The 22,933-nt window shown below is 52.9% G+C and overlaps 10 protein-coding genes across 10 annotated transcripts; 5 read left to right on the top strand and 5 right to left on the bottom strand.

Moving 5' to 3' along the window:
• Nucleotides 1–159: 159 nt before the first annotated feature.
• On the top strand, nt 160–994 carry SCP_0106600 (ribonuclease H-like protein; the record flags this gene model as incomplete). Its single annotated transcript, XM_027752890.1, has 6 exons — nt 160–257; nt 311–435; nt 495–590; nt 662–750; nt 799–816; nt 869–994. 6 exons carry the CDS (start codon nt 160–162, stop codon nt 992–994), a joined length of 552 nt encoding a protein of 183 aa, XP_027608691.1.
• Nucleotides 995–1,342: 348 nt separating this feature from the next.
• SCP_0106590 (hypothetical protein) lies at nt 1,343–2,413 on the top strand (the record flags this gene model as incomplete). The annotated part of the gene is made up of 2 exons (XM_027752889.1): nt 1,343–2,119; nt 2,174–2,413. 2 exons carry the CDS (start codon nt 1,343–1,345, stop codon nt 2,411–2,413), a joined length of 1,017 nt encoding a protein of 338 aa, XP_027608690.1.
• A 404-nt stretch (nt 2,414–2,817) lies between these two features.
• SCP_0106580 (Uncharacterized rhomboid protein) lies at nt 2,818–4,959 on the bottom strand (the record flags this gene model as incomplete). The annotated part of the gene is made up of 15 exons (XM_027752888.1): nt 2,818–2,849; nt 2,908–2,912; nt 2,983–3,043; nt 3,098–3,274; nt 3,329–3,343; nt 3,403–3,457; nt 3,517–3,573; nt 3,625–3,703; nt 3,760–3,821; nt 3,869–3,950; nt 4,013–4,112; nt 4,164–4,278; nt 4,329–4,417; nt 4,470–4,619; nt 4,671–4,959. 15 exons carry the CDS (start codon nt 4,957–4,959, stop codon nt 2,818–2,820), a joined length of 1,368 nt encoding a protein of 455 aa, XP_027608689.1.
• A 381-nt stretch (nt 4,960–5,340) lies between these two features.
• Nucleotides 5,341–8,503, bottom strand: SCP_0106570 (hypothetical protein; the record flags this gene model as incomplete). Its single annotated transcript, XM_027752887.1, has 10 exons — nt 5,341–6,009; nt 6,081–6,221; nt 6,274–6,348; nt 6,397–6,520; nt 6,573–6,618; nt 6,668–7,156; nt 7,205–7,355; nt 7,412–7,630; nt 7,679–8,076; nt 8,131–8,503. The coding sequence occupies 10 exons, from the start codon at nt 8,501–8,503 to the stop codon at nt 5,341–5,343; spliced, it is 2,685 nt and encodes an 894-aa protein (XP_027608688.1).
• Nucleotides 8,504–8,906: 403 nt separating this feature from the next.
• On the top strand, nt 8,907–9,717 carry SCP_0106560 (hypothetical protein; the record flags this gene model as incomplete). The annotated part of the gene is made up of 3 exons (XM_027752886.1): nt 8,907–9,360; nt 9,416–9,598; nt 9,656–9,717. 3 exons carry the CDS (start codon nt 8,907–8,909, stop codon nt 9,715–9,717), a joined length of 699 nt encoding a protein of 232 aa, XP_027608687.1.
• A 421-nt stretch (nt 9,718–10,138) lies between these two features.
• Nucleotides 10,139–11,282, top strand: SCP_0106550 (Uncharacterized protein; the record flags this gene model as incomplete). Its single annotated transcript, XM_027752885.1, has 5 exons — nt 10,139–10,141; nt 10,197–10,267; nt 10,447–10,642; nt 10,813–11,184; nt 11,241–11,282. 5 exons carry the CDS (start codon nt 10,139–10,141, stop codon nt 11,280–11,282), a joined length of 684 nt encoding a protein of 227 aa, XP_027608686.1.
• Nucleotides 11,283–11,944: 662 nt separating this feature from the next.
• On the top strand, nt 11,945–16,914 carry SCP_0106540 (MAP kinase kinase kinase mkh1; the record flags this gene model as incomplete). The annotated part of the gene is made up of 8 exons (XM_027752884.1): nt 11,945–12,475; nt 12,543–12,728; nt 12,779–15,779; nt 15,830–16,088; nt 16,149–16,290; nt 16,351–16,623; nt 16,676–16,764; nt 16,824–16,914. 8 exons carry the CDS (start codon nt 11,945–11,947, stop codon nt 16,912–16,914), a joined length of 4,572 nt encoding a protein of 1,523 aa, XP_027608685.1.
• A 575-nt stretch (nt 16,915–17,489) lies between these two features.
• SCP_0106530 (hypothetical protein) lies at nt 17,490–17,885 on the bottom strand (the record flags this gene model as incomplete). Its single annotated transcript, XM_027752883.1, has 1 exon — nt 17,490–17,885. One exon carries the CDS (start codon nt 17,883–17,885, stop codon nt 17,490–17,492), a length of 396 nt encoding a protein of 131 aa, XP_027608684.1.
• A 470-nt stretch (nt 17,886–18,355) lies between these two features.
• SCP_0106520 (hypothetical protein) lies at nt 18,356–19,009 on the bottom strand (the record flags this gene model as incomplete). The annotated part of the gene is made up of 1 exon (XM_027752882.1): nt 18,356–19,009. The coding sequence occupies one exon, from the start codon at nt 19,007–19,009 to the stop codon at nt 18,356–18,358; it is 654 nt and encodes a 217-aa protein (XP_027608683.1).
• A 1,063-nt stretch (nt 19,010–20,072) lies between these two features.
• SCP_0106510 (hypothetical protein) lies at nt 20,073–21,966 on the bottom strand (the record flags this gene model as incomplete). The annotated part of the gene is made up of 5 exons (XM_027752881.1): nt 20,073–20,999; nt 21,068–21,408; nt 21,462–21,541; nt 21,595–21,735; nt 21,785–21,966. The coding sequence occupies 5 exons, from the start codon at nt 21,964–21,966 to the stop codon at nt 20,073–20,075; spliced, it is 1,671 nt and encodes a 556-aa protein (XP_027608682.1).
• Nucleotides 21,967–22,933: the final 967 nt, after the last annotated feature.

Below are 22,933 nucleotides of genomic sequence, written 5' to 3'. Positions count from 1 at the left end.
GTGTCAGATTGAGTACCCTCCGAAGGAGACGCACTCCAACATCCACTGATAGTGTGTGACCCCAAATTGCAACCTCAATTTCGCATATATAAGAGCCACGGAGATAAACGGCTTCGATATAGGTGTGTTTTCTCCTCCTGTGCAACAGTTCGTGCTGCAATGTCTCAGAAGTACAGCACCCCTCCTCCGGAACGCTTCCTAAGTATTGCAAGCACATGCGTTGGGTGCGGTCCTGGAGGCAGTACCCCTGCGCTCGCGTACGCATTTAATCATTGCTACCTCACTTCGAGACTTACCTGGAATTTCCTAGACGCATAGCGATAGTTGACTATCGCGGCCAGATTGTCTATTGCGAATATGTGAAGCCGGACGTGCAGGTTTCCGATTATCGCACTGCTACGACCGGCATAGAAGCTTCCCACTTGGATATCGCGAGTACGTGTGCGCAACTATCTCTACACCACACAGGACATTAACATACCATTTTTTTTCAGATGGTGCGAAGCCGTTCACTGAAGTGCAGCAACATGTCGCCAATTTAATTCGAGGCAAAGTCCTGGTCGGCCATTCTATCTGGCATGACCTTTCTGGTACGTGTTTCCCTCCCTTTTCCGCCGCATAAATTTTCAAGTGACGCGCTGCACTTTCTCGTTTATTCCAGTGCTCGGTATCCCGCACCCAGCCGTGGCGACGCGCGATGTCGCGCTTTACCAGCCCTTCCGTAATGCGCTTCGCAGTCCCAACCAGGTGGTAGGTCTACAGACCCTCATGTGGCATCTCATGCGTCGTCGATGCCAGGATGGAAAGGTTTGCGCGGTACGTATTTTCCTTCTCATGCGTTGTTTGTCTAAGTTCTGGGTATTCACAGCTGGAGAACGCACGTGCTGGCCTCGACTTGTACCGCTCCCATGCAACAGCATGGGAAGGAACCGTATCGACTGGACAGTGGCCCTCGTTCCTTCCCCCGAGCACGTACTCGCGATGCTACGTGTGAGAACTTCCTTTTTTCCTACCCCGGAACTGTTGTACAATTAGAGTTCGCATTTATTTTTTATGTACAAACTTGCGCTCAGAATCCCGCAATACTGCGACTGTAACATAGAGCTCCGTTTCATTGTAGATACTTGCTTGTTCGTCCGATGTCGTCGTAATTTCTTGGAATGCGGACGAGTAGACTATCTTATGCACTCATAATCCATCCGAATTCGCATATCTCCGTTGCGAACGCGTTCTTGGTCAATTCCCGTTTTTGAGCGGCATGGGTCGCGGAGACGAAATGTAGCGATCTTACTTGGCTTCCTAAAAAGGGATTGTAAGTGCTTAAGGTTGTGCTCAAACAGGCATGCTCGGATCTCTATTTTCTTCCAAGTCTACTAATGAACGGAAATACACCCATCAATCACCTCAACAGTCTCCGGAGGCCCTCGCTTCGACCGTGGCCCTAGACGACGACTCTGCCGCGCCTTCCAGCTCCCGCCCATCCATGCGCAGAGTCGTCAGTGCCCTCTCGACCCCTCACGACGCTATCCTCGCTGAGCTCCACGGTCGCCAGCCCAAGCTCGACCCCTCAGCCGGAACCGATGCGTCTACCACTACTAATCTGCCCGCTATTAATGTGGGCACCGTCACAAGTGCGGGCTCCCTGGATCTTTCAGACGCCAGGAACGCGACGGCGAGCCCCGCTGCGCAGGGCGTGCGCTCGGGCGCGACAAGCTCCCCGGAAGCTGGGGCGGAGCCCATTTACGACCCCTTCTCCGGAGCGCTGCTGGGCGTGATAGTTCCGCACGCGCCAGATTCGGATGGCGAGCGCGCGGATGGTGGGGCGCAGTTCGATCAGGCGAAGGACGAGCTGTGGACGCATCTGTCGCGCATTCGAGAGCTGCAGAACGAGATTGCGGGGCTGCACTTGCAGATGGAAGGGGTAGGCCTCTCTGAGGTTCGAGGCCCGAAGCGTCCTCCGGGGCCCCGCGTGCACTCTGATACAATCGCTTCGATCGACGAGTGGGAGGGCCCTGCCGAAGCGGAGGAGCATAAGAAGTACGCACGAGACGCGGAGCTCGTCAACCTCAATGAGACCTTCGTGGCCAGGAAGGCCGCCATTGACGGCGTTATGAGCAAGGCGAGTCTGCTCCCGACCTATTCGAATAGCTCCGCTTGACAGAATTTGCTCTAGCTGGACGACTTGTCAAAGTCGCTGACCACATTTCACGCTCTCCCCACTCCTGCCATGGGTTTTGGTACTTCACGGAGTAACACCAAGGAATCGCGGACTACGTCGCCAGATCCCTACGATGCTACATCGAAAGCGACCAGCACAGCGACTTCTCCACCTCTACCACATCAAGAACCCGTCATAGTCGGTAGTCCGGCATCCTACGTACCCGATTCACCCTTGTCGCACGGTGATTCATGACAGAACGCTTTTTGTTTACGTACGTCTTAATGTAACTTGGACGTGGAGACGGGGCTCGTGGCGCATTCAATGGTATTGTATATCATTTCAGGTTTGGAAAAGCTTACCCTACCGCAGTTATGGTCATGTGCAGACGGCGCAGAGCCATTCATTGAAACATTGGACATTGAGCGCCGATGCAGAGGCAGGCGGAGCTGTGCATGTCGTGCACGCTCCCGACAAAAGATGGTGGTGAGTTTCATCTTTACATCCATGTGGGTCTACCATAAGTCCGTTCGTGAGTCCATGCAGGGTATCTCGGGTTTCAGATGAGCTGCAAGAATAATTAACATGCAGAACAGGTAATTATAGGTAATTATGTCCGACTGAGTCCATGCTTCAGCCCCAGCTGAAGAGACGCACGATCATACGCTTGATGAGGATGTCATTGACAATCCTGCACATCGAGTGAGCATCAATCCAAATATTCTTCAAGTAAATAACAGAAGACATACCGGTTCTGGAGCAAAGAACGAATTAATGAACATGGTCGGTAGCACTGTCTCCCGTGTAGTAAAGAAAAGACATACCCTTGACAGTGGTTGTTGGCGGACGTGGGTATACAAGAAAGGTATCGGCACCAAGAGCATGCTGATTACTGTTAGCGATAGCCATTAAACACGCAACCAAACAACCGCAACGCACCGGCATACGGGTTCGATGTGTAGAAATTGCGTATCAAAACCACGAAGAGCACTATAGCGAGGGGTATAGCTGCGACCCGGAAGCACCAGACGATGGTCCTATGCCTCACAGTAGCGCTGATGATCGGATAGAACACCATGCCCACGAGTAGTCCCATCAACAAACCGCCGAGATGTGCTGCAAGCACAAACTAGGATCAAGACTTTACTGAAAAAGAGACGCTGTACTGACCAAAGTTGTCTACGTCTAAGAACGAAGGGGGGATTCAGGAAAGAATACAAACGATCTTCGACTAACAGGCTCACAAGGGATGAATCCAAGGCCGATACCAATGATGAGCTCGACGATCATGAACATGAGCTAAAGAGTGACGAGCCCAGGCATTAGCTCTGCAACATACACGGTATCGGGAACCTTACCTTCCTGACAGGTCTGTACTGGTACTTCCAGTGCGCCAACAAATCCACCCACGCCACCTACAAGTGTAAAAGTTGATTAGGACAGCATGTAGATGCAAAAACGCTTACTGCTGTAGTGCCAAAGATGGCCCCACTAGCCCCCACAGACGGGGCGCCGACTAGAGCAAAGTTGCCACCGAGAACGTTGCTGCGTCTAGAATGAGCACACCTTACCGAACGTGGGAGATTGTTGACAACACTCACCCGAAGATGCCAGCAGCGAAGTATAGGACAATGAACGTAATGGAACCCATTTCCCGTTCAACCTAAGAAGATGTTATATGAATCGCTGTAGAGAGATTGAAACACTAACTTGGGCAGAGACGGTCAGCTGGGCCAGCATGTTCAGCGCGTAGTGCACGATGCCTGCGTGCAGGAAGACGGGGGTAACGAATCTAAAAATTACGGACAGTTCAGTCGGGGTAAAAATCGACGAAGGGCGAATGCCGGAACTGACCTGAACGACTGGTCCGGCGCCTTATCATGGAAACCACCAAATCCGCAGATGTTCTCCAGAGGACATATTCTGTCTGGAGGGTTGGCTGTGTCATTCAAACCTGTATGATAACTTGAGTAACGATGCATGAGAAGTTGGAAGTAAGACCCACAAGGAAACTGGGTGGTCAATGGTACCCCTTGAACCAGCTTCATGCAGGGCGGAAAGCGTGCTCCCAAGTTGATCAGCGCATACTCTGATGGCCCTAGCATGGGATTTACGACAGGCTGGATGTGATAGTTTAGACCCTGCAGTGCTCGCAGAAATAGCAACGTACCTTGAACGACACTGGGGTGCCCTGTGCCTTTCCATTAACCACGAGCTCGTACACCAGGACTCCCAGCATAGCTATTGACAGCAGCCAGACTGCACAATATGAATAAATCGCATACAAAGAATGTCTATATTCCTGACACACCTACGATGGGGTACTTCTGTATCCCAACCCCCCTTTGCTTATCTGCTATTCGCTGTTCTAGTGGATACTTTCCTAAGTATCTCTCGAACATGGTAGGTGGCTTCTCAGACTGAAAATGAGAGCGACCCGCGTCGAAGGGCTCGGCATATTCTGCCCGTACTTGTCAGACTGCAACCCCGGGCTCAAGGGATACATACTCACCGAGATCCTGGAAAGCAACTGTTTTTACGAGAGGCACAGGTTTCTCCTCCTTGAACGTTTCCGTAGACTGTCCAGGACCGTACTCGGGGTTGTCTGTGTAAGAAGTGTACCTGTACGCTGGATCATAGCCATTAACAGACGGTTCCAATGACTTCTGGATGTCTTGCTCGCTGGGCTGCAGCAGATGCGTTGTTGATGCGCTGCGGCTGTGGGGGTGATGTGTGAGGCTTGCGTTAGGGCCGCTAGTGGCATAGTCCGGGAGGTCGTGCGGGGCATCTTCAGAAGACATGGTCGTGAATTGATCCGGTAGGAGAAAGGTAAGGAATGTCGTGTGCTCTCAAAGCTACAGGACAAGATGCTCGAGGAAGAAGCTGCGCGCGCATGTTCAATGCCATTAATAAATCCTGGTGAAGCTGTGCCACGCCAAGCAATAGCGCGCACCGCTCAAGCCGCAGTGTCTCAGATCATAAAGCGCTGTCACGGTGGCAACACGACTATACTTTTACTTCCGCGAGCACATGATCCACCCCTCCGTGTTGCGGCTAACTAGTATTCTACTTGTGGTCAGAATAAACGAGACTATGCGTATAAATATACAGATTGTACTATCAGATCATGGAAAAGAAGCGAAAGCAGGGAGACACGACTAGCAAATAAGCACAAAATTGATTTAATTCCACCCAACGGCTGTTGGCTCGACGGGCGTAGAGCCAACACTGGCTCGCCCCCTGCTACGCGTGGAAGGTTTTCTTGTGAGCGGGGTGAGGTGGGTGACCAGCGCTGGCTCCAGGTCGCCGTGAGACGACTGGGGATCATCTGAAGAGTATGGCGGTGGCGGCCCCTCGACCTCTTCGTCCAGTTCGACAGGTCGGGTCCACCGAGCAGCCGAGCGTGAGCCATCGATCCACTGAAGCGTGGTGACCCCCACCTCACGTAACTTTCTGTTCCTCAGACGCCAGGCCATCGCTCCGCGAGACCCGAAACTGCCGCGACTCGTAGTCGTCGCGGTAGAATCTAGACTGAGACGCGCATTATTACGCCTTTCCTCGTCCGGATTCGTTCTCGTCACAGGCAGCGCGCCTAACATTCGCGGATCTGAGGGCAAAAGAAGTGGGAGCATGAACCTTGAATCCAGGAGCTCGCCAAGCGGTTCGGGAGCCTTCATTGGCTCCCAGGAGGACTTCTCTTGAGTCGTGTCGAAGAGTGCGTCGATGCCCCGCTGGGCCGCAGATGTTTCGTGAGAAGTCGTGACAGAAACACTGTCCGAAGCTATCGAGACGTCATGCAACGAAGGAGAGCGGCTGACATTGTCGTCGCGATCACGTTCCCGCTCGACAATCTGATTATGCGCGCACCGATGAAGGCGTTTGTTTAAGCTCTGAACATCCTAGCGTTGTAACTGTCACTTACCTCCTTGCGCAGCGCTTCAACGCCCAGTTTGACTCTGTGTCTCTCCCAATCTTTTTGCAGTTGTGCAAGATATTGGTTGCATTCTTCGGTCATCCGAGGCTCGTTAACCTCATATCTGTAATCGCGCACAGCACGACGCATCTGAGACGACTGGCATGAGCTTGACAATCAATCAACATGGCTTCATAATTACCTGCAGAGGATTGAGATTTTTCAGTGTCTGGATCGTAGCAATCAGGTTCGGAAATTCACTGATGGAAGACAGGCTCTGTAGGACAGTCAGTATGGAACACTGTAACGGCGAAAGAGACTTAACTTGCAACCAAGTCAAGAGATCCCGCACAGGAGCAAAATGTGATACAACTCCACGAGGCAACTGCATCTCCCCTACCCACTCTTCCAGCACACTCAAATTCATGCTGATCTGCACTGCGCGAGACCTGATCGATCACAATTCAGACCACTCCAAGAGTACTCGGCTGATTCACGCACCGGCAGAGGTATTTCTTGCGTGTCAGGACACGATTAAATGTCTCGCCTAATAATAGACCGTCAGAATTCTCCTGTGTATGAGCGACAATACTCACATGCTGTCCAGTACATGACCTGAGACCACAGTTGAACGATTAGACTGGGATTAATGCCAGATAGTGTAAGCAGTGTATGCAGAGCGGTCATGAATGAAGTAATATCTCGAGGAGAAGGTGGAGGAGGAGTGGAAGTGTCGGTGAAGAGGGACTGCAGAGGAGCAGCGGAGGAAGGAGCACGCGCCCGAGTGAAAGTCTGCCTCAATGATGCAAAATTCCTCGTGGTTGGAGGTGATGAGGATACTTGAGACGGTAAGGAGGGGGAGGGAGGCCGACTAGGGAGTTTCGGAGAAGGCAGGTTGCGGCCGGCTGGAGGGTTCGCCGACGAACCATTCACAATCGCCTTCTTCTTGCTCCCAAAGGATCGGAGAAAAGACCATTCCGACTCAAACTGTATGGACTCAAATTCACTGGAAAGCGGTGAGTAGTCCAGCAAGGCCGCGTCCAGTAGCTGGTCGATTTTTCTCTCCGCTAAGCGGATGATAAACACTAATGGCTAATTAGCTACTGGCGAGGTTCGTAATGAATGAACATTACCGAAGACGGAGTTGATGATCTCCTCGATCAGAGCGAACGAACCCAGGTATTCGCACGTCCCACTGATGGCATCGTCGCAGCGCATAACATGGAGCCAAACCGTCGTATTATACAGCCAGAAGATCAGACAAGTCGCGTCTTCTGCTCTATTCTGGACAAAAAGGAGGATATTATTCGTTGACCCAGATGTAAGAGAAAACTGCTCACGAAGAAGGCTTCTTCAATAGTGTCAGTGGCACCTATGATCAAGTCCTCAACCCAATTATGGTCGCAGTTCAGACATGCAAACCGGGCAAGCATGTACAGCGCATTCGCTGGTTCTGCGTTGCGCAGCGATGGCGGGAAATCGGTGATCAAGGACTGGAAAATATCTGGCAAGGATTGAGGCGAGAAGACCAGCATAGTGGTATAATCTGGTGTTGGCGTCTGCCTCTGGGTGAGACGTGGTACATCCGTAAGGCGAAGAGGACCTACGAAAGAGAAGCTGCTGCTCTGCTCTTCTCCGTCTTCTTCGTCGGATAAATCCGCGAACACATCATACTCAGTGTGGCCCCACCACCTTGGGCTGATTCCCAACACTTTCTCGATGTCGTTTTGTACGCTCTTCTTCTTTCCTAACCGCCGCCTCCGTTGCTCAAAGGAGCGCCTCTGCTGCTCCATCCTCCCGCCTTTCCAACCGGCTTCACGCATCGCCTCTTCCAGGAGTAACGCAACATCCTCCCTCCCAGGAACGGTAGAATGTGCGGTGACAATGTCAAGAGCCGTCAATTGGCGCCTAGTCAATGAAAGGGAAAGAGAGCCATGCGTGAGCAAATGTGACACTAAGGTCGGAGGTGCAAGCAGGGAAGCATAATGGAGTGGAGTCCATCCAGCTGGTGTTCTGTCAGTCAATTAACGTTCTCAACAGGAGAGAGATGATGTCGAACCCTGGTCGGAGACGTTGACGTCGCAGCCCTCGGATATAAGCAGTCTAACACACTCCTCTCGTTCGATATCTCTGTCACATTCTGACCCAAACCCAAGGATGGTGATGCTGATCAGTCCGAGACCGTCTTCGTCTTGCTTCGTGAGATCCACATACGCCTGGGCATGGGAATCTGTGAGCAAGAAGGAGAGCAATGTCATATCCGCAAAGAGACACGCCCGCGTGACGCAATGGGACACCAGTTCAGCCTTCTGCGCCGGCGCAAGTCCAACATTGGGCGAAAGAAGATGAGCAGTCTGCGATGGACTTGGGTAGAGTGGCTGAAGATCTGGTTCCACAGTCAGATCAATCGGCGCGAGGGATGAGGATGCCATGAATAATGCCCTGTGTAAGCCAATCCTCCAAAGAGTTGTATCGATATCAGAAAGAGGATCCAGCAACGTAGGACTGCGCAAACGCGTCGGGGACTTTGCAACGTTGTCAACCGCGCCATGTCGCGTAAAAGGAGGGTCGTCTCACCTGATTCAGAAACCGACCGTTGGTCTCCGTCAATCGTGAAGAGCGTTGACAGCAGGTTTCTGCAGTTCAAACAAGAGCTGCAACGAGGGTGCTTGGTGGTGCCAGAGTTGTTGATTCAAGGAACAACTCGTAGTGATGTACTAGCAGTGGCTTCGCGTTCTATGGGCGCCTATCCGCTCCCGCCTTTGATATCAGGCTTCAACTTCAGCGGAAAGTTCTGACAGGAACTGAAACTCGCTGCTTCATAGTCTTCGCACCATGTCTCTTTCCAAACGACAAAAGCTCGCACCCAGAGAGGATGGCTTGGATGACGAGACGAACTCTCTCCACTCCGTCGACGAAGACCCATCAGGATCCGGTAGCTCATCCGGGAGCGACGCCTTATCCTCTCCTGATGCAGAGGATGAGATCTCGGAGGTCAAGCGGGCCAAATCGAAGAAGACATTGAAGCGCAAACGTCGCGCTACCGATGCTACACACTTTGGCGCAACACTACAGTCTCTACTGAATACGAAGGCTCCTTCTGCACTACCATTGTCACTGAAGCCATCGGTAGCAAGAAAACGTAACGACGAGAAGCTTGAAGTGAAGGGCAAGAGAATACTGCAAGTTGAGAAGAAGGAGAAGGAGGACAAAGGCAGAGTGAAAGATGTCATTGGTGGATGGGGGGGAGAAAGCGAAAGGGCTCTGCGAAAGGTCGCGCAACGAGGAGGTAACGATTTATTCTGCGAACCCGCGAGATTTATAGCCTTATCGTTCGTTGTCAGTGGTTAAGCTGTTCAATGTCATTCAGCAGTCGCAAGCAGCAAACGCTACAGCGGCTGAAGAATTGAAAACTCATAGAGGGTCTGGCAAGCCTACATTGCCGGCCCCAAAAATCGAGTCCAAAGCGAAGGGGGAAAAGACCAGAAAACATGACAGCAGTCATAAAAGCGAAAGCAAGGGTCAAGGTCAGTCGTATCTTATGCGAAATTGTGGAGATGGCTCTCTAATATAGATTCGAATAGCGTTGGCAGGGGAAGACTTCTTTGACATCATCAGGTCCGGAGGGGTTGTCTCGAAAGCATGACCTTACAGCTTGAGCACCAGTAACGACTATACCAACAGACAGATCCGTTGTCCTCTGTACGTTGATCGTAGTCTCTCCTACCTGCGGGTGTTGACAGCTCCGTTCGCACTCAGATGTATGCTACTGCCGTAAGATCATTCTGTGCACTCGCACTGCATGTTGCCAAGGTCTAGGTGCGGAGACGCTGGTCTTGTGTCTTACAATGGACGCTACGGTTGATTTGAGCTCAAGTACTTTTCATTGCAGACGAGTGAAAAGCATTTCGTCCTCGTGGTGGTGGTGGTGGGTTTATCTAAAGTGTAGTTACAGGATATGCGTGTATACATATTCTGCACTTTACGACCGTTGACGCTTGCGTGAGCCTGCCCTAAAGTTGAAATCATCCTTAAAATTTGCCACGGCGTCCTGGGGCAAGTTCTTCATGGTCTGTTCCGCGTGTCTTTCAGATGCTATGTCTGTTCTGACCATCTGTCCTTCAGTCCCCCCAAAAGATAACGATCCTGCAAGAAGAGTGGGAGCGTCGGCTTCACGATGTGCAGGTGTCCAAACAGTACGTGTCTCCTCTTCTCCCGACTGGCGACCAGAAGATGAGCAACACTATTGGGAATCTCTCTGAACTCCTTGATGAGTTAAAAATTTATTGCATGTATTATCTGAACCTTTCCGTCGTCTGCTATTCCGTCGTCAAATTCGAGGGTGTCACTTGTAGCTAACTCTGAGTCTTTGCAGTGATTTGAATCGTCTTGTGATGGACTACCTTGTCATTGAAGGCTATAGAACCGCTGCGGAGGAGTTCAGCAAGGAGGCTGGACTGGAATCTCCAGTCGATTTCGAGAGTATTGAGAGTAGAATGAACATTCGAGAGGCATTGCAGCGTGGAGACGTCGGCGATGCTATCACACGCGTGAATGACCTGAACCCTGAGGTAAGTCTATCTTCCACGATATGTTTCAATAGGATTAGACTTTTCATGCACCACTCCGAGCCCGAGGGCGATGGTGAGACTCTTACACCAAAACTTCAGTCTTCAATATGATTTTCTGCTACCTGCTGCATCTTCAGTCCTAGGATATTAATCTTCCACTTTTCCAACAGATTTTGGATACTAATCCCGCCCTTTATTTCCGGCTTCAACAGCAGAAGCTCATTGAGTACATCCGTCAGGGCCGGATAGCTGAAGCGCTGCAGTTTGCACAGGAGGAACTAGCCCCGAGAGGCGAGGAGAGCCCGGAGTTTCTGTCCGAGCTCGAGAGGACAATGGCGCTGCTGGCGTTTGAATCATCTCCGTTAGCTCCTGCGGCCATCAGTGAGCTCCTTTCGCCGGCGCAGAGAATGAAAACGGCAGGCGAAGTGAATTCCGCCATACTCGAAAGCCTGAGCCAGGGGAAGGAGGCGAAACTGGTCGGTTTGCTGAGGCTACTGTGTTGGGGTGAAACCATGTTGAGTGAGCGCGCGGACTTCCCAAAAGTAAGTGACCTCCATGCTGATCGATTTGAGCCGGTTAACTGATCGGTATTTCGCAGCTTGATCTCAGTGAAGGGACGTTCACTCGTGCGGGGAAGTAGGAACATGATGCGTAATATTGTCCTCATGGGATCGCCTGTACTAGCTCTGTATATTGTTTCTGTATTTTTACCACTTCAGATACTGTTGTGAATGATACGAGGATGACGGCCCGTCTCAGGCGTGTAGCGACAATCAACATCATTGAGACTCATCAGCTGTAGGTTCCGCGAACATGGAGAGGCTCTTTAGCCTGGGCAAGAAATGTCCGCAGGTCATTTCACTTGCATTTCACCAATATTGGTGCGTGAAACAGGGTCAAATCCGACGGAAGACGAGTGCATGTTGGGTACTGAGATACTGATGAGCGTCGTGCGCATTGATTAAGGGATTCGACAGGGCATGCGCTTTCAAGGAGGATGGACGTGGGTGGCGAGACGCGCGAAGTTTGCTTAGTCAGCCGACGGCAGATTAGTGCTTGGCCACCGGTGTGGCCGCGTCGAAGGCACAAAGCCCTCCTTGGTCGTCTTCGTTGTTTGGCTCGACGCTGCCGCCTTGTCTGCGTACTGTTTTTTGTCTCTCACATATCTGAGCGCATTTCACTCAGCCTTTCGTCCTTCGACTACTTAACGTTGCCTGGCCTTGGTCGACGTGCCTACTCATCTGTACCTTGTACCACGTTACCACTTCCGCCTCTGCCACTCATTGTCGCCGGATCTACGACATGTCTGATGAGACAAGATCGACCTATGCCAAGAATCGCAGACCACGACCGCGCATCTTGGTCGTCAACAATCCTAGTCCGGAGGAAGGCTCCAGCGGCAGCGAAGAGAGAATTGGAGCAACCAATCCTTATCCGAATGCATACACTTCTCAACCGCGTCCTTTACCCAGTCCTTCTCGTTCCACCCATGTTGAGAGGCCACAAGCATCGCATATCCCAACACCTCTAACAACCAACCTTCCAGATCACAGGCATTACCCGTCGTCACGGTCAAACCCATCTAATCCCGCTCTTTCTTCCCCTTCCAGCACTAGTTCTCCTGCCATAGAATCAACCCCTCCTCCAAGCACTCCCGGGCAGAGTGCTCCACCTGTTGATCTGAGCGGCGAGGGGGGCGTCAGGCAAGAAGCAGCGAGTCCGCCGACACCTGACCGAAGCGAGACTACTTCACGCCCTGCAAAGTTTCTCGGGTTCAAATTACCGAGATCTAGCCATGCTCGTCGCTATTCGAACAACCGACAGCCATCACAGGTATGGTTTCCTGTGTAATCTTGGACTGTGTCGATGGTATATTGACCTTCGTTTCCCGATTGGCTAGCAATCGCCGCCGCCGCCGACGACGACGACGACTCCTGATTCCTATACACAGCCAAATCATGCCCTTCGTTCACCCCCGAATGAGAAGGTCATATTTCTTGTGACTGCCGATGCGGACAAATTTGCAACTGTTGATATAACCGGAGCAATAACACCTGCGTTCATCCGCGAACGTATCTTCACGAAGGTTGGATGAGGCCTGTGGACATGTCTTTTGTTTCTGACATACTTCAACAGTTACAGATACCTGACGAGGATCAATCGCAACATTCTATCTATCGCACAGAGATAGGAAGTTACGCGATCGGTGAACCTCTGACGGACGAGCAACTGTTCGAGTTATACCGCGAGCAAGGCGATTCGAAAGCAACCGTCAAGCTCCTCGTCTGTCATTCTGCTGCTCCTGTCCACGAATCCTTGGACCCAGTGTGTGTCTCGCCGACTATCAATACAATACCTCCCCCCGTGCTGCCTGAGCACACTTTGTTTGCACCATTACAGCCGGTGCGACGTAGGTCGCGGTCAAGACGCGACAGTCAATCTTCGGCTAGTGAACTACAGCCTGAAGTCGCCGCAGGTTATGAAGCATCTGTTTCCGACGATCTGGAGCACGCCGAACGGGAGACTCGACGCTCTACCATGCGTCCCCCGGCTCAATCGCGTACAGCTCCCTTGTCTCGTCGCCCTGTCTCTCCTGTCGCCCGTCATCGGCCCCAGTCTCCAGTTGGCACCCCATCCTCGGAGCGTAAACTATTTCGAAGCCCCGAATCCGGTGCTGTTTCATCGGACATGTATCGTGGCGGTATTCAACAAAGTTCCCCGCCCCTCACGCATTCACCGCAAAACAATACCTTCGCACCATCCGCGCCATCAATGCGCTGGGATACTTCTGTTGGTTCAGCTTCCGACGTCATGGTTGAGCGGGAGAAACCATTGCAAGTGCTGGAGGCACAGGCGGATTATTCGGAGAAACAGCGGCGAGTTTATACTGAGGACAGGGAGAAGCTGGAGCGGCTCAAGCACAAGGACGGTCAACCTCGCAGAGAACCCGGCCTTCGTCGCGTCCGAGCGGTGAACTACGACTCACAGGAGAGCAGGAATGTTGTTGATGATTGGACAGTAGTCTCCTCGGATATCCCATCCAGTGGATACAAGAGGGACCGTCCCACTACACCACAGGATACTCGTTCTCCTCGTTATGCTGGACCGTCTGCTGGATACGGACCTCTTTCGATGCCTAGTCCGCCTCGCGCAACTGTACCTTCGACACCCGGAGGCTCCTCCCGCAGCAGAAGGCACCAGGGGACACCCGTTCCCTCTATGTGGGCTGTTGCGTGGAAGGGGGCTCAGTCACCGCCTACGTTGTCGGGGAACCGCGCAAACAAGAGTATGACGGACATGCGGAATGCTTATAGGCAGCAGCATCCTCCAAGTTTGCAGCCTGGTCGCGCCTCGCGACTTGCCCAGGGGGTCCTACCAGTGGTTACGCGGCCGTCCGCCAGTGGTCCCGCTGTCTCTAGCACGGTACTTCCTCATAGCAGTTCTTCTGTGGGGGACGTGCTCTCTCCCACCTACCACGAAGTCGGTCACAACGACGTTGTCCTCCCGAGGTCATACGATGGTCATAGAGGTGTTACCTCACCTGTATCACAGCATCCTGCTCGCAATCTATTATCTCCTAGGATCTCTCCCGGTTCGTCTGCAAGCACAAGCCATCTGGGATTGGCTTCGCCTAGTCAGGAACCGTTTCCGCGACCACGCTCAGCCCTTGATGATCCTGCGGTCTCTCCATATTCTCAGCCCAGAATGCACTCACCTCGTGGGGTCGAGGGCCCACAAGATAGCATGGTGGGAGCATCTCACGTTCGTCTTCATAGCGTACCATCGCAGGTTGGCTTCAATCGTGATGATGGGCAATCGGTGGCACCTCTGAGACCCAATCCCCGTGCTCGTGTTGATGCTCAGCATGATCTCTCCGCTCCGCGTCTGGACCCTCCCGTCCAACCAGACCGCACTCGCCGCTCTCCTCCTGACAGCCCCATGCGTCCAACAGTACCGCATCATGACAATTCAAGTAAGGAGTCGTGGGCGTCTCGGTCTCCGGCTGTTCATGTTGAAACGTCCAGTGTATCGTCGTTGTCTAATGACGAAAAGGATGGATCGGCGACATTGTTTAAGCATAACGAGCATACGTGGTTGGCTGGTTTCATTGACGAAACTGCGGCCGAAGGTACAGTGAAGCCGAGGGCGCAACGCATTCGGCCTCAAGCACCTCCAAGTCAGGTACCTCCACCTCCGAGTATTCAGCCTCTTCCGGTCACTCAACCTGTTCTAACCATTCAACCTGTTCCTCCGACTCATCTTGTTCCGCCGTCTCACCCGCCACAGAGTCAAATTTCTACCTGTCAACATCCTTCCGATCAAAGTCTGCCAAGTGACGTTCCTCCATCGTTACCCAATCCACGCGAAGCACCGCCACCCAACAACTTCCCCAATATGGAGTCACTACCAGATATTGACGATGACTCGGATAGCGAAGGCGGTGGCACTATTTGGGCGGTCAGGCCGAACAAGTCGAGTGAAAGCAGCCAGGCTTCCTTGCAGAAGGGCCCTGCAGAACAGACCAGAAGCACCACTCGACCACCCCTTTCCCCTTTGAGTATTGAAAGTTCGCCCTCATCGTCACATCTGCCATTATCCAATTCTGGCCCTGTGGATGTCTCCAGGCTTTCACCTTCCAATTTCCCTGCTCCTCCCGACTTTTTGCCTCCCCCCGTCCCTGTGCGAACGACTAGACGGAATCCCCCGACGTCGGCAGCTACAAAATCTGTTCAGGATCAGCGTACAAGTCGGTTCGATGACAATTACGATCGCACTTGGGCACCGCGTCCGCCGCCAGAAGATGTGTACGAACGCCTGGAGGAGTATTTCCCTGAACATGATCTCGATAAACCGGTGATCGAGACGCCCTCAGGTGGAACATCTCCCACAACTGCCGAGAATCCAGTGCCTGCACCCGGACGCTTCAGGCACAAAAAGTCTATACGAGTGGTCGCGGAAGAACACAAAAAACGGATTGATCGCACATCGCGCTTGGAATCGTCGTCTGTGACTGCTGTTTTGCGGAAACGAAACACGAAGTTATGGGGTAGTCGACTTGAAGAGGTTACGACAGAGCAGGCAAGATCAGCCATGCCTTCTACTGTTCAGGATTCCTCGCCTGGAGGAGTACTCAAGCGTACGTGATCCTCATTGTTTCTCAAGTTCCTTGGCTAAAGTTATTTCCAGCGATCTTCCGCTGGGTTCGTGGGGAATTGATTGGCAAAGGGACTTACGGCAAGGTGTATCTAGCCTTGAATGCGACAACTGGAGATATGATCGCTGTGAAGCAAGTGGAGATACCTCGGACTGCTAGCGACAAGGACGATTCTCGGCAGGTTTCTGTTGTAGAAGCTCTGAAGCTGGAGAGTGAGACCTTGAAGGACTTGGATCATCCTCACATTGTTCAATACCTTGGATTCGAGGAGACACCGACCTTCCTCAGCATGTGTGTAATCTTTTTTTGTGGCTCTGCCAGGTCGCTGACTATGTTTATGCTGTCCTGCAGCTTTTTGGAGTATGTTCCTGGTGGATCAATCGCCAGCTGTCTCCGAAAATATGGGAAATTCGACGAGGAGGTCACGAAGTCATTCATTTGGCAAATCCTCTCGGGCCTTGAGTATCTCCATTCGAAGGGTATTTTGCATCGTGTAAGTCGAGGAAGTATTTGGTCTAGAATCGCAATGCTGATCGTCGCAATCAACAAACAGGACCTGAAAGCGGACAATATATTGGTCGAAACGTCGGGTATCTGCAAAATTTCTGACTTTGGTATATCCAAACGTACCGATGATATCAACGCGGCTGGAGCCTATACGTCCATGCAAGGAACTGTGTTTTGGATGGCTCCTGAAGTTATAGATCCCCAGAAGAAAGGTTATAATTCGAAGATAGATATCTGGAGCGTTGGCTGTGTCGTTTTCGAGATGTGGACAGGCCAAAGGCCATGGAGTGGAAAGGAGGCAATGGCTGTTCTACTTGAAGTGAGTTGTCTGGCACATGCTCACAGCGCTGAACTAATGATACTGCTCTCAGCTGTATCGAACGCAAAAGGGACCTCCACTTCCTGCGGATATAAGCCTCTCCCCCCTCGCCGATGATTTCAGACAGAAGTGTTTCGCAACGTGAGTTCTACTGCGTTTTGGTATGGTACCTTGTGGCTCACCCAGGAGTTGTGATGTAGCAATCCTGACGACCGACCTACTGCTTCCGAATTAGGGCGGCATCCATATCTTGAGCTTCAGCCGGGATGGCAATTCAATAGTTTCAAATAGTGGAGGAGTTGGATTATTTCTCATTCACTTTACAAAGCGGACCGCTCACATCCAGCATATTCACTGTTTTCTGCGCATTTTGGTCTCGCAATCCAGTCACCTTTAACATCCCACTCTCACGACCTTTGCTCTATATTACCCTCCATCTCATGTGTCATCGCACATCCAGTATACTTTCCAGCATGTCCGGTGTAGCACCCATTACATTAATAGTGTTTGGGATTGTTCCAACAATTTGCCGCTATAGTTTCTACGTGCGATGATGTCGAACATCGACCTCTTCAGTACATGAATTTCGCTTGTTGCTCTGTTTGAGGCCCTCGGAACTTGCAAGTACTAAGTACCTCACACCATCTTGGCCGCTCATGTCTTCTCCTAACTGGAGGTTGTATCTGCCTCAGTACTTGTGGATCCGAGGTGCGCTTACGGTAGTACTAGTATGAGAAAGGATCTCAGCCGGATTGTGACTGTTAACGTTCCGCAAACTTCTTGAAACTGTCAACGCGTGTGCTAACTTGCAAGCTTACGGAGGTAATAGATTAGACATTGGAGATGCAAGGTTGAACGAGAGGGAATCATATCGCGCTACGCCAAATTATTGCAGTCTTGCATGTCTCCAAATATTGCACAAGGTACTTGGTCCCGAACGCGAACCACTGCGCATCCATCGTCTGCCGTACTCCGCGCATAGTCGTCTGTACAGCAAGTACGAAGTCCAAGCTGGGGACCTTGTTTGCCTTCGTCACCTCCGCGAGGTAGGCGAGGAACTCCTGCTGGTCCCTGGAGCGCCTGATTCTTCTCCGCAGGGTCGTCGACAGTAAGAGTGAGCTTCCCCTCGGAGAGGCGAGGTAGCGCACAGTGTGGACAGACCAGCTGCTTGCACTGTCTTTTTCGCCACTGAAATAGGACTGTCCGATGTAGAGCCCGGGGGTGCACGACTGCCAGCGCCTCTTCGTCGCCTGCTCCACCATGATGTTCTTTCCTATGCATACCTCCAGGAACGTGAATTCGGGTGCAGAGCTCACTGTCATCGGCATCCGGACATTGCGCAGACGCGATGCACGCTCAGACTGCAGAGGATGCAAGCAATTCACCATTGGCCAGACACGCTTGATAGATATTTCTCGCAGAGGCTCCAAGCTGAAAACCACCCTGCGGATAAAATCACGAACTGGTATCCAAGCCAGCCATATGCCCACGGACTCAGACCGATGAGCAGGATGGTCGCCAGGGCATCGATGATCGCGCTGACGAGAATGGCTGCACCCACGAATTTCAGGGTTTTACGCTCGTATTCGGATCTGAAAATATTGAATTCCTGTAGGTTGCTGAACAAGGCGCTATGAACATTATGGCCTTGCGTCACAAGCTGCAAGCAGCTGTATTCTGAGCTACCGAGCCGATTCAGGTCAAGATAACGTTTGCCCTGTCCACGGCACCGCTACAGGATACAAACGGCACACATCCAAGACAGTGCAGCAGTGGCCTGCATGCCTATCAAAACTAGCCTTGTCCTAGTAGCTGCTGTGCGGAGACCGAGGAACGTCTCCATGGAGTAGATCAGCATGTACACGAGCATGCCAAGGAAGGTCCGTTCATTGCCTGTCTGGTACAGCTCCACCTGCGCAGGGCGTCCTTGCGTCTGGAACCACGCTTCGACCATACAATCCTCAGACGGGTTATGATTAATGATCACATTCGACGCATGGCGTTCCGGGGTGCCGGTGGGAATATGGATGAGGCTCGGGGAGAACACGTTGACATATTCGTTGTGACGGTACGAGAACTCGCCCACGACATTGCGGTACAGCTCGCAGCTGAAGAGCAACATGCCCACCTGCAGCTTCGTCAGCACGCGCCCCGCACCGAGACCCGCCAGTGCCAGGGAGCCTGGGAATGTACGCGCCGCGATGAGCTTAATGTTCTGCACTTTGCCTGTGAGGACGGGGATGAGCGAGAATATGGAGCTCATGCCATTGATATTCTGAACTGCTGCGGCAAAGGAGCGAGAGTCGCTGCCAGACTGCGCGGCCACGACCCCCGCCGTTGCGAGTAGGAAATTCCAGGTATATGCGCTGGTGTGACAGCCGTTCATCGCGAGATTGCGTAAGAAAGCTGATTTGAATTCATGCGAACCGGAAAAACCGCCATTGAGCAAACCATTACACTGCACGGGTTCCAAAAACACAAAACTCTTACCAACTGTCGACCATGCCCCGTTCGTTCTTGGAGAAGAGAAAAGCGAAGGTAAGTTCTTGAGATGAATCTTTCTATACCTGAGCGGAGGATCCGGGCAGGCATGACTGAATCACGGAGTAGTGGCACCACAGCACTATTCCCTTTACTGCATAGAGGCAGTGATAACGTACGCTTCGACACATCAGAATTCTCCGGATTGCACAGCACCACCGTTGTACTTGAATGAACTTGCTAGTACCGTTTCACAGGAATTCAGGACAAGGTAGGACGTCGTCCGACGACGCCCTTCGACTGCAGGTGTATGCTGGCAATGGGACAGAATCAAGTAACTACACCAAGATTGGGAACGAACGTGTTGCGCGAGCTAACGTCGAGACGGCCACGGACGCTAGCCTAGTCCGCTATGGTTATAGTAAGTTTCCATCCTGGGTCGGGGCAAAGGCACGAGAGTGACCAGAGTGATCCCAGAGTCTCTGTTGACTTGGTTGAGTGAGTGGTCCGGATGAACATGATGATCCATGCGACAGAAGTTGCCGACAGAATTGGGAAGGCAAGTCGGAAAAGTAGCGCGCTTCTGTTACCGCGTCCCAAGAAACTTTACTGGAGGTTCGTCCCTACAGCCAAAAGCTTGCGGGAGGTCAACCTAGATATTGCCCAAGTAAGGACTCGAGAGGAAACCCATGGCCAAGGCGGCAGAGGAGAACTACTGACAATGGTAAGTTACAATTTTGCTGGCGCTCGTCGTCTCCGTTCTTGAGGAAAGTATCTCACGAGTGAGATACATAGATCAGTGATAGATTTCGTGATACACCGAGGAAAGCGACGAGCACAATGTACAACACACAAACTATAGATGAGTGCCCAAAAGTCCCGAGCAAATGTCTATAGCAGTCCAATATCAAAGTCCCAAGCGTCCAAGCAACGATAGTCTCACCAATGCCCCAAATGTTAAATGTCCTTTAGCGCAGGAACTCGTCAATGCCCTTCAGCAGCTCCGTCCAGAATCTATCAACCACATCGCCCTTGAACCCGTTGCGGTCGTACCCCAGGCTGACCCACAGCTTACCCTTAAATGTGTAACCAAACAGCAGCATCGCGCCATGCCGCTGCCGCGAGCCGGTCGTGAGCGTGTGCAGCTCGATGTTGGGGAACGTCGCGTGCTTATATATGCCATCGAGGTTCCCGAGGAGCGACAGCCCGATGAGCGCAGCAGAGGGCGCCTCAACGCGCGCAGGCAGGACGGGCTCTCTAGGCGCACTCGGTGCAGCGGGCGCGGGTGGCACCCACGTCCCCTTCTCCTTCTCGTCATCCTCTCGCGCCCAGCCGCACGCACGCTCGCCACGCTCCCGAGCCATCTCGTGCGTGCGCGAGGGGACCAGCGGGGTCTTCGCGGCGTGCGTGCTCTGGTCCTTCGCCTGGCGGGCCCGGTGCCAGAAGATTGCCTCTACGCGATTCTGGTCCGCCGGCAAGAAGTTCGGGAGGACGACGTCGAAGTACCCAATCGCGAGGTACCAATACGAGTCCCACAGTGTGGGGCGCTTCACGGTAAAGTACGGCCGCAGGTTGAGCGCGGCGTACATCAGGACGGGCAGCGCCCTCTCGCCGCCGCCCATGCGCGCCCACGCGACATTGCACAGCGCGAAGAGTGCAGCGGAAATCGAGACGCCGTTCGCCTTGCACTTCTTCAGCATCGCCTTGCTGCGGTCCTCTGGGAACGCGAGCGTGGGGACGACGGTTTGGCGTTCCGCGTGCTTCTGCCGGGGAAACGCCTGCCCGCCGACGAGCTTCTGCTGCGACATCTGGAAGTCGACCTTGGCCGCGGCCCGGCGGAATCGACTGGGCGACAGCGGCATGTTGTGCTCCAGGGCCTGCGGGAGGATGCTCGCCTGTGGCCACAGTCAGCATCAGTATCGGCTGCAGGCGGCCGCGGGTGGACAGTGGTGCGCGGACTCACATCGTGCGCCACGTTTTCCCAGCGTGTGCGCCACTCTTCGGTGAGAGCCTCCTCCAGTTCACCGTCGCTCTTCTCGCTTCCCAGCAGCCCGAAGAAGTCGTTCGCGAACTGATGTAGGGCCATCCCGTCTCCAAGGAAGTGCATCGCGCATATCAGGAGGTCGTATTGATTCGCGCGCTCGCCTTGTTGCTCGGACGGCCCCGACGTCGTTGTTGTCCGCGAAGGTGATGGTGTGCGGGGAGGCGTCGGAATGGTAGAGTATGCGGGCTCCGAGAGGATAAGGTACGACAGCCTGGTGTTGGATAAGGTGCGAGGGCCATTAAGGTATGTGTCGATGAGCTCTGTTGACGGCATGCATGAGTATGCCAAACAGAATGTGGAACCGACCACCGACCGTCTTTGTCCTGCATTCTGTACTCCAGGGTCGCATCAGCATCTGCCAGGACATCGTCTGGTGATGATGGCGCGGAATAACTGGATACCGCGCGTGAGTTGAACCGAAAAAGCTCGCAGTAGACGTGACTTACATGAACCGCACGTCATCGTAGTCGTGCATCTGCACCTGGGCGGCGAGAAGTGGGTGCCGGAGGCGGAGAATGCCCCACACAGCACGGACGCGTGCACGGCGCGTCAAGCGTGCCGGGGCATGAAACCCAAGGTGCAAGTACCTGCACAATACCATCAGCCGACCTTCAGGGCAGGGATGGGTGCACGCACATGTCGTTCACGCCTGTCTGCCGTGAGGGTAGGTAGTATGAGAGCTCTGTGTCGCCCATCTTTCGCTGGAGCTGGGTGACCTTCGAGGGGTGCATGTTGTCGACGAGCGACGCAGTCACCTCCTCGGGCATAAAGGTATACTTCTCTCCCTCGAGAGGGGGTGGAGTGGGAATGGCAGACATGGCTAACCGGGGTATTGTGGGAGGCGCTCAAAGAGAAATGTGCTGCTAGGAGGGGCCATCTTATGTATGGGCCTTGGAGCTGGCGTTCGGCAGAGCAGCCGATAGCTGGAGAGACACCCTAAGTACGAGGCTAGGGGATGAAATTGGAGACACGGTCTACAACCGCCGGCCAACCCATACACTAGGGTTAGGGTGCCACATCGATTGGGTTGTGTGATCACTTCCGCTCTGCGACCTGATCGACAACGCCTTTTTGCGTCTCGCCCCCCTCGTTCGACGTTCTAACCCACCAAAAACATACCTTCGCCAGGGAAAAATGCGTGGTAGACATCCCCCGCACTAGATCTCAGTACAGGAAACCCCAGGAACCACTTGCGCATGCCGTGAACCTCCGACCATGGAATGGTCAAAACTTTCCTCGACCCAACCAGTTCCCCTATACCGGAGGAGCATGTATATTCCGGGCCAGGTCCAGTTCTGCCTAGCGAAGAGATCGTGGATAAAAGATCGGCTTGGGCCAGGTCACTTGCTGGGTTCGAGCGCACTGACTGACAGAACCATGTCCTGCCGGCCAATCCTGCGACGTCCGACCTCGGGCGGCGCTCGACATATCTTCTTCGCAGACGCTGTCCGAGCCTACTGAAGTTAATGAGCTGCATCAGAACGGCAACCGTGCAGGGTTCTATTATCAGTCGTACTTGGTAAACGCGCTCAATATCCGTTTGACGCTGCTGGAAGCCTGGAAAGGCGGGCATTTATTCGTGGCCAAGTCATACGTCATTGATCACGTCCAATCCTCCACAAAAGGCCCAGACAATGGACGACACACCGAAATGAAACTTCTCTTACACTCCATTTAACCGCTACCAGCTCTAGCACTCGAGGTATGATCAAAGCACAGTCCGTCTAAACCGCACCCGCTTCCTGGTCCTAATGAAATCCGCAGATGATATCGATATATCCGAAC

The sequence above is a fragment of the Sparassis crispa genome, assembly GCF_003851025.1.
Source record: "Sparassis crispa DNA, contig_000000F, whole genome shotgun sequence".
Lineage (NCBI taxonomy): Eukaryota > Fungi > Basidiomycota > Agaricomycetes > Polyporales > Sparassidaceae > Sparassis > Sparassis crispa.
The sequence above is the reverse complement of the archived record's forward strand: the minus strand, read 5'-3'. Positions and strand labels throughout refer to the sequence as shown.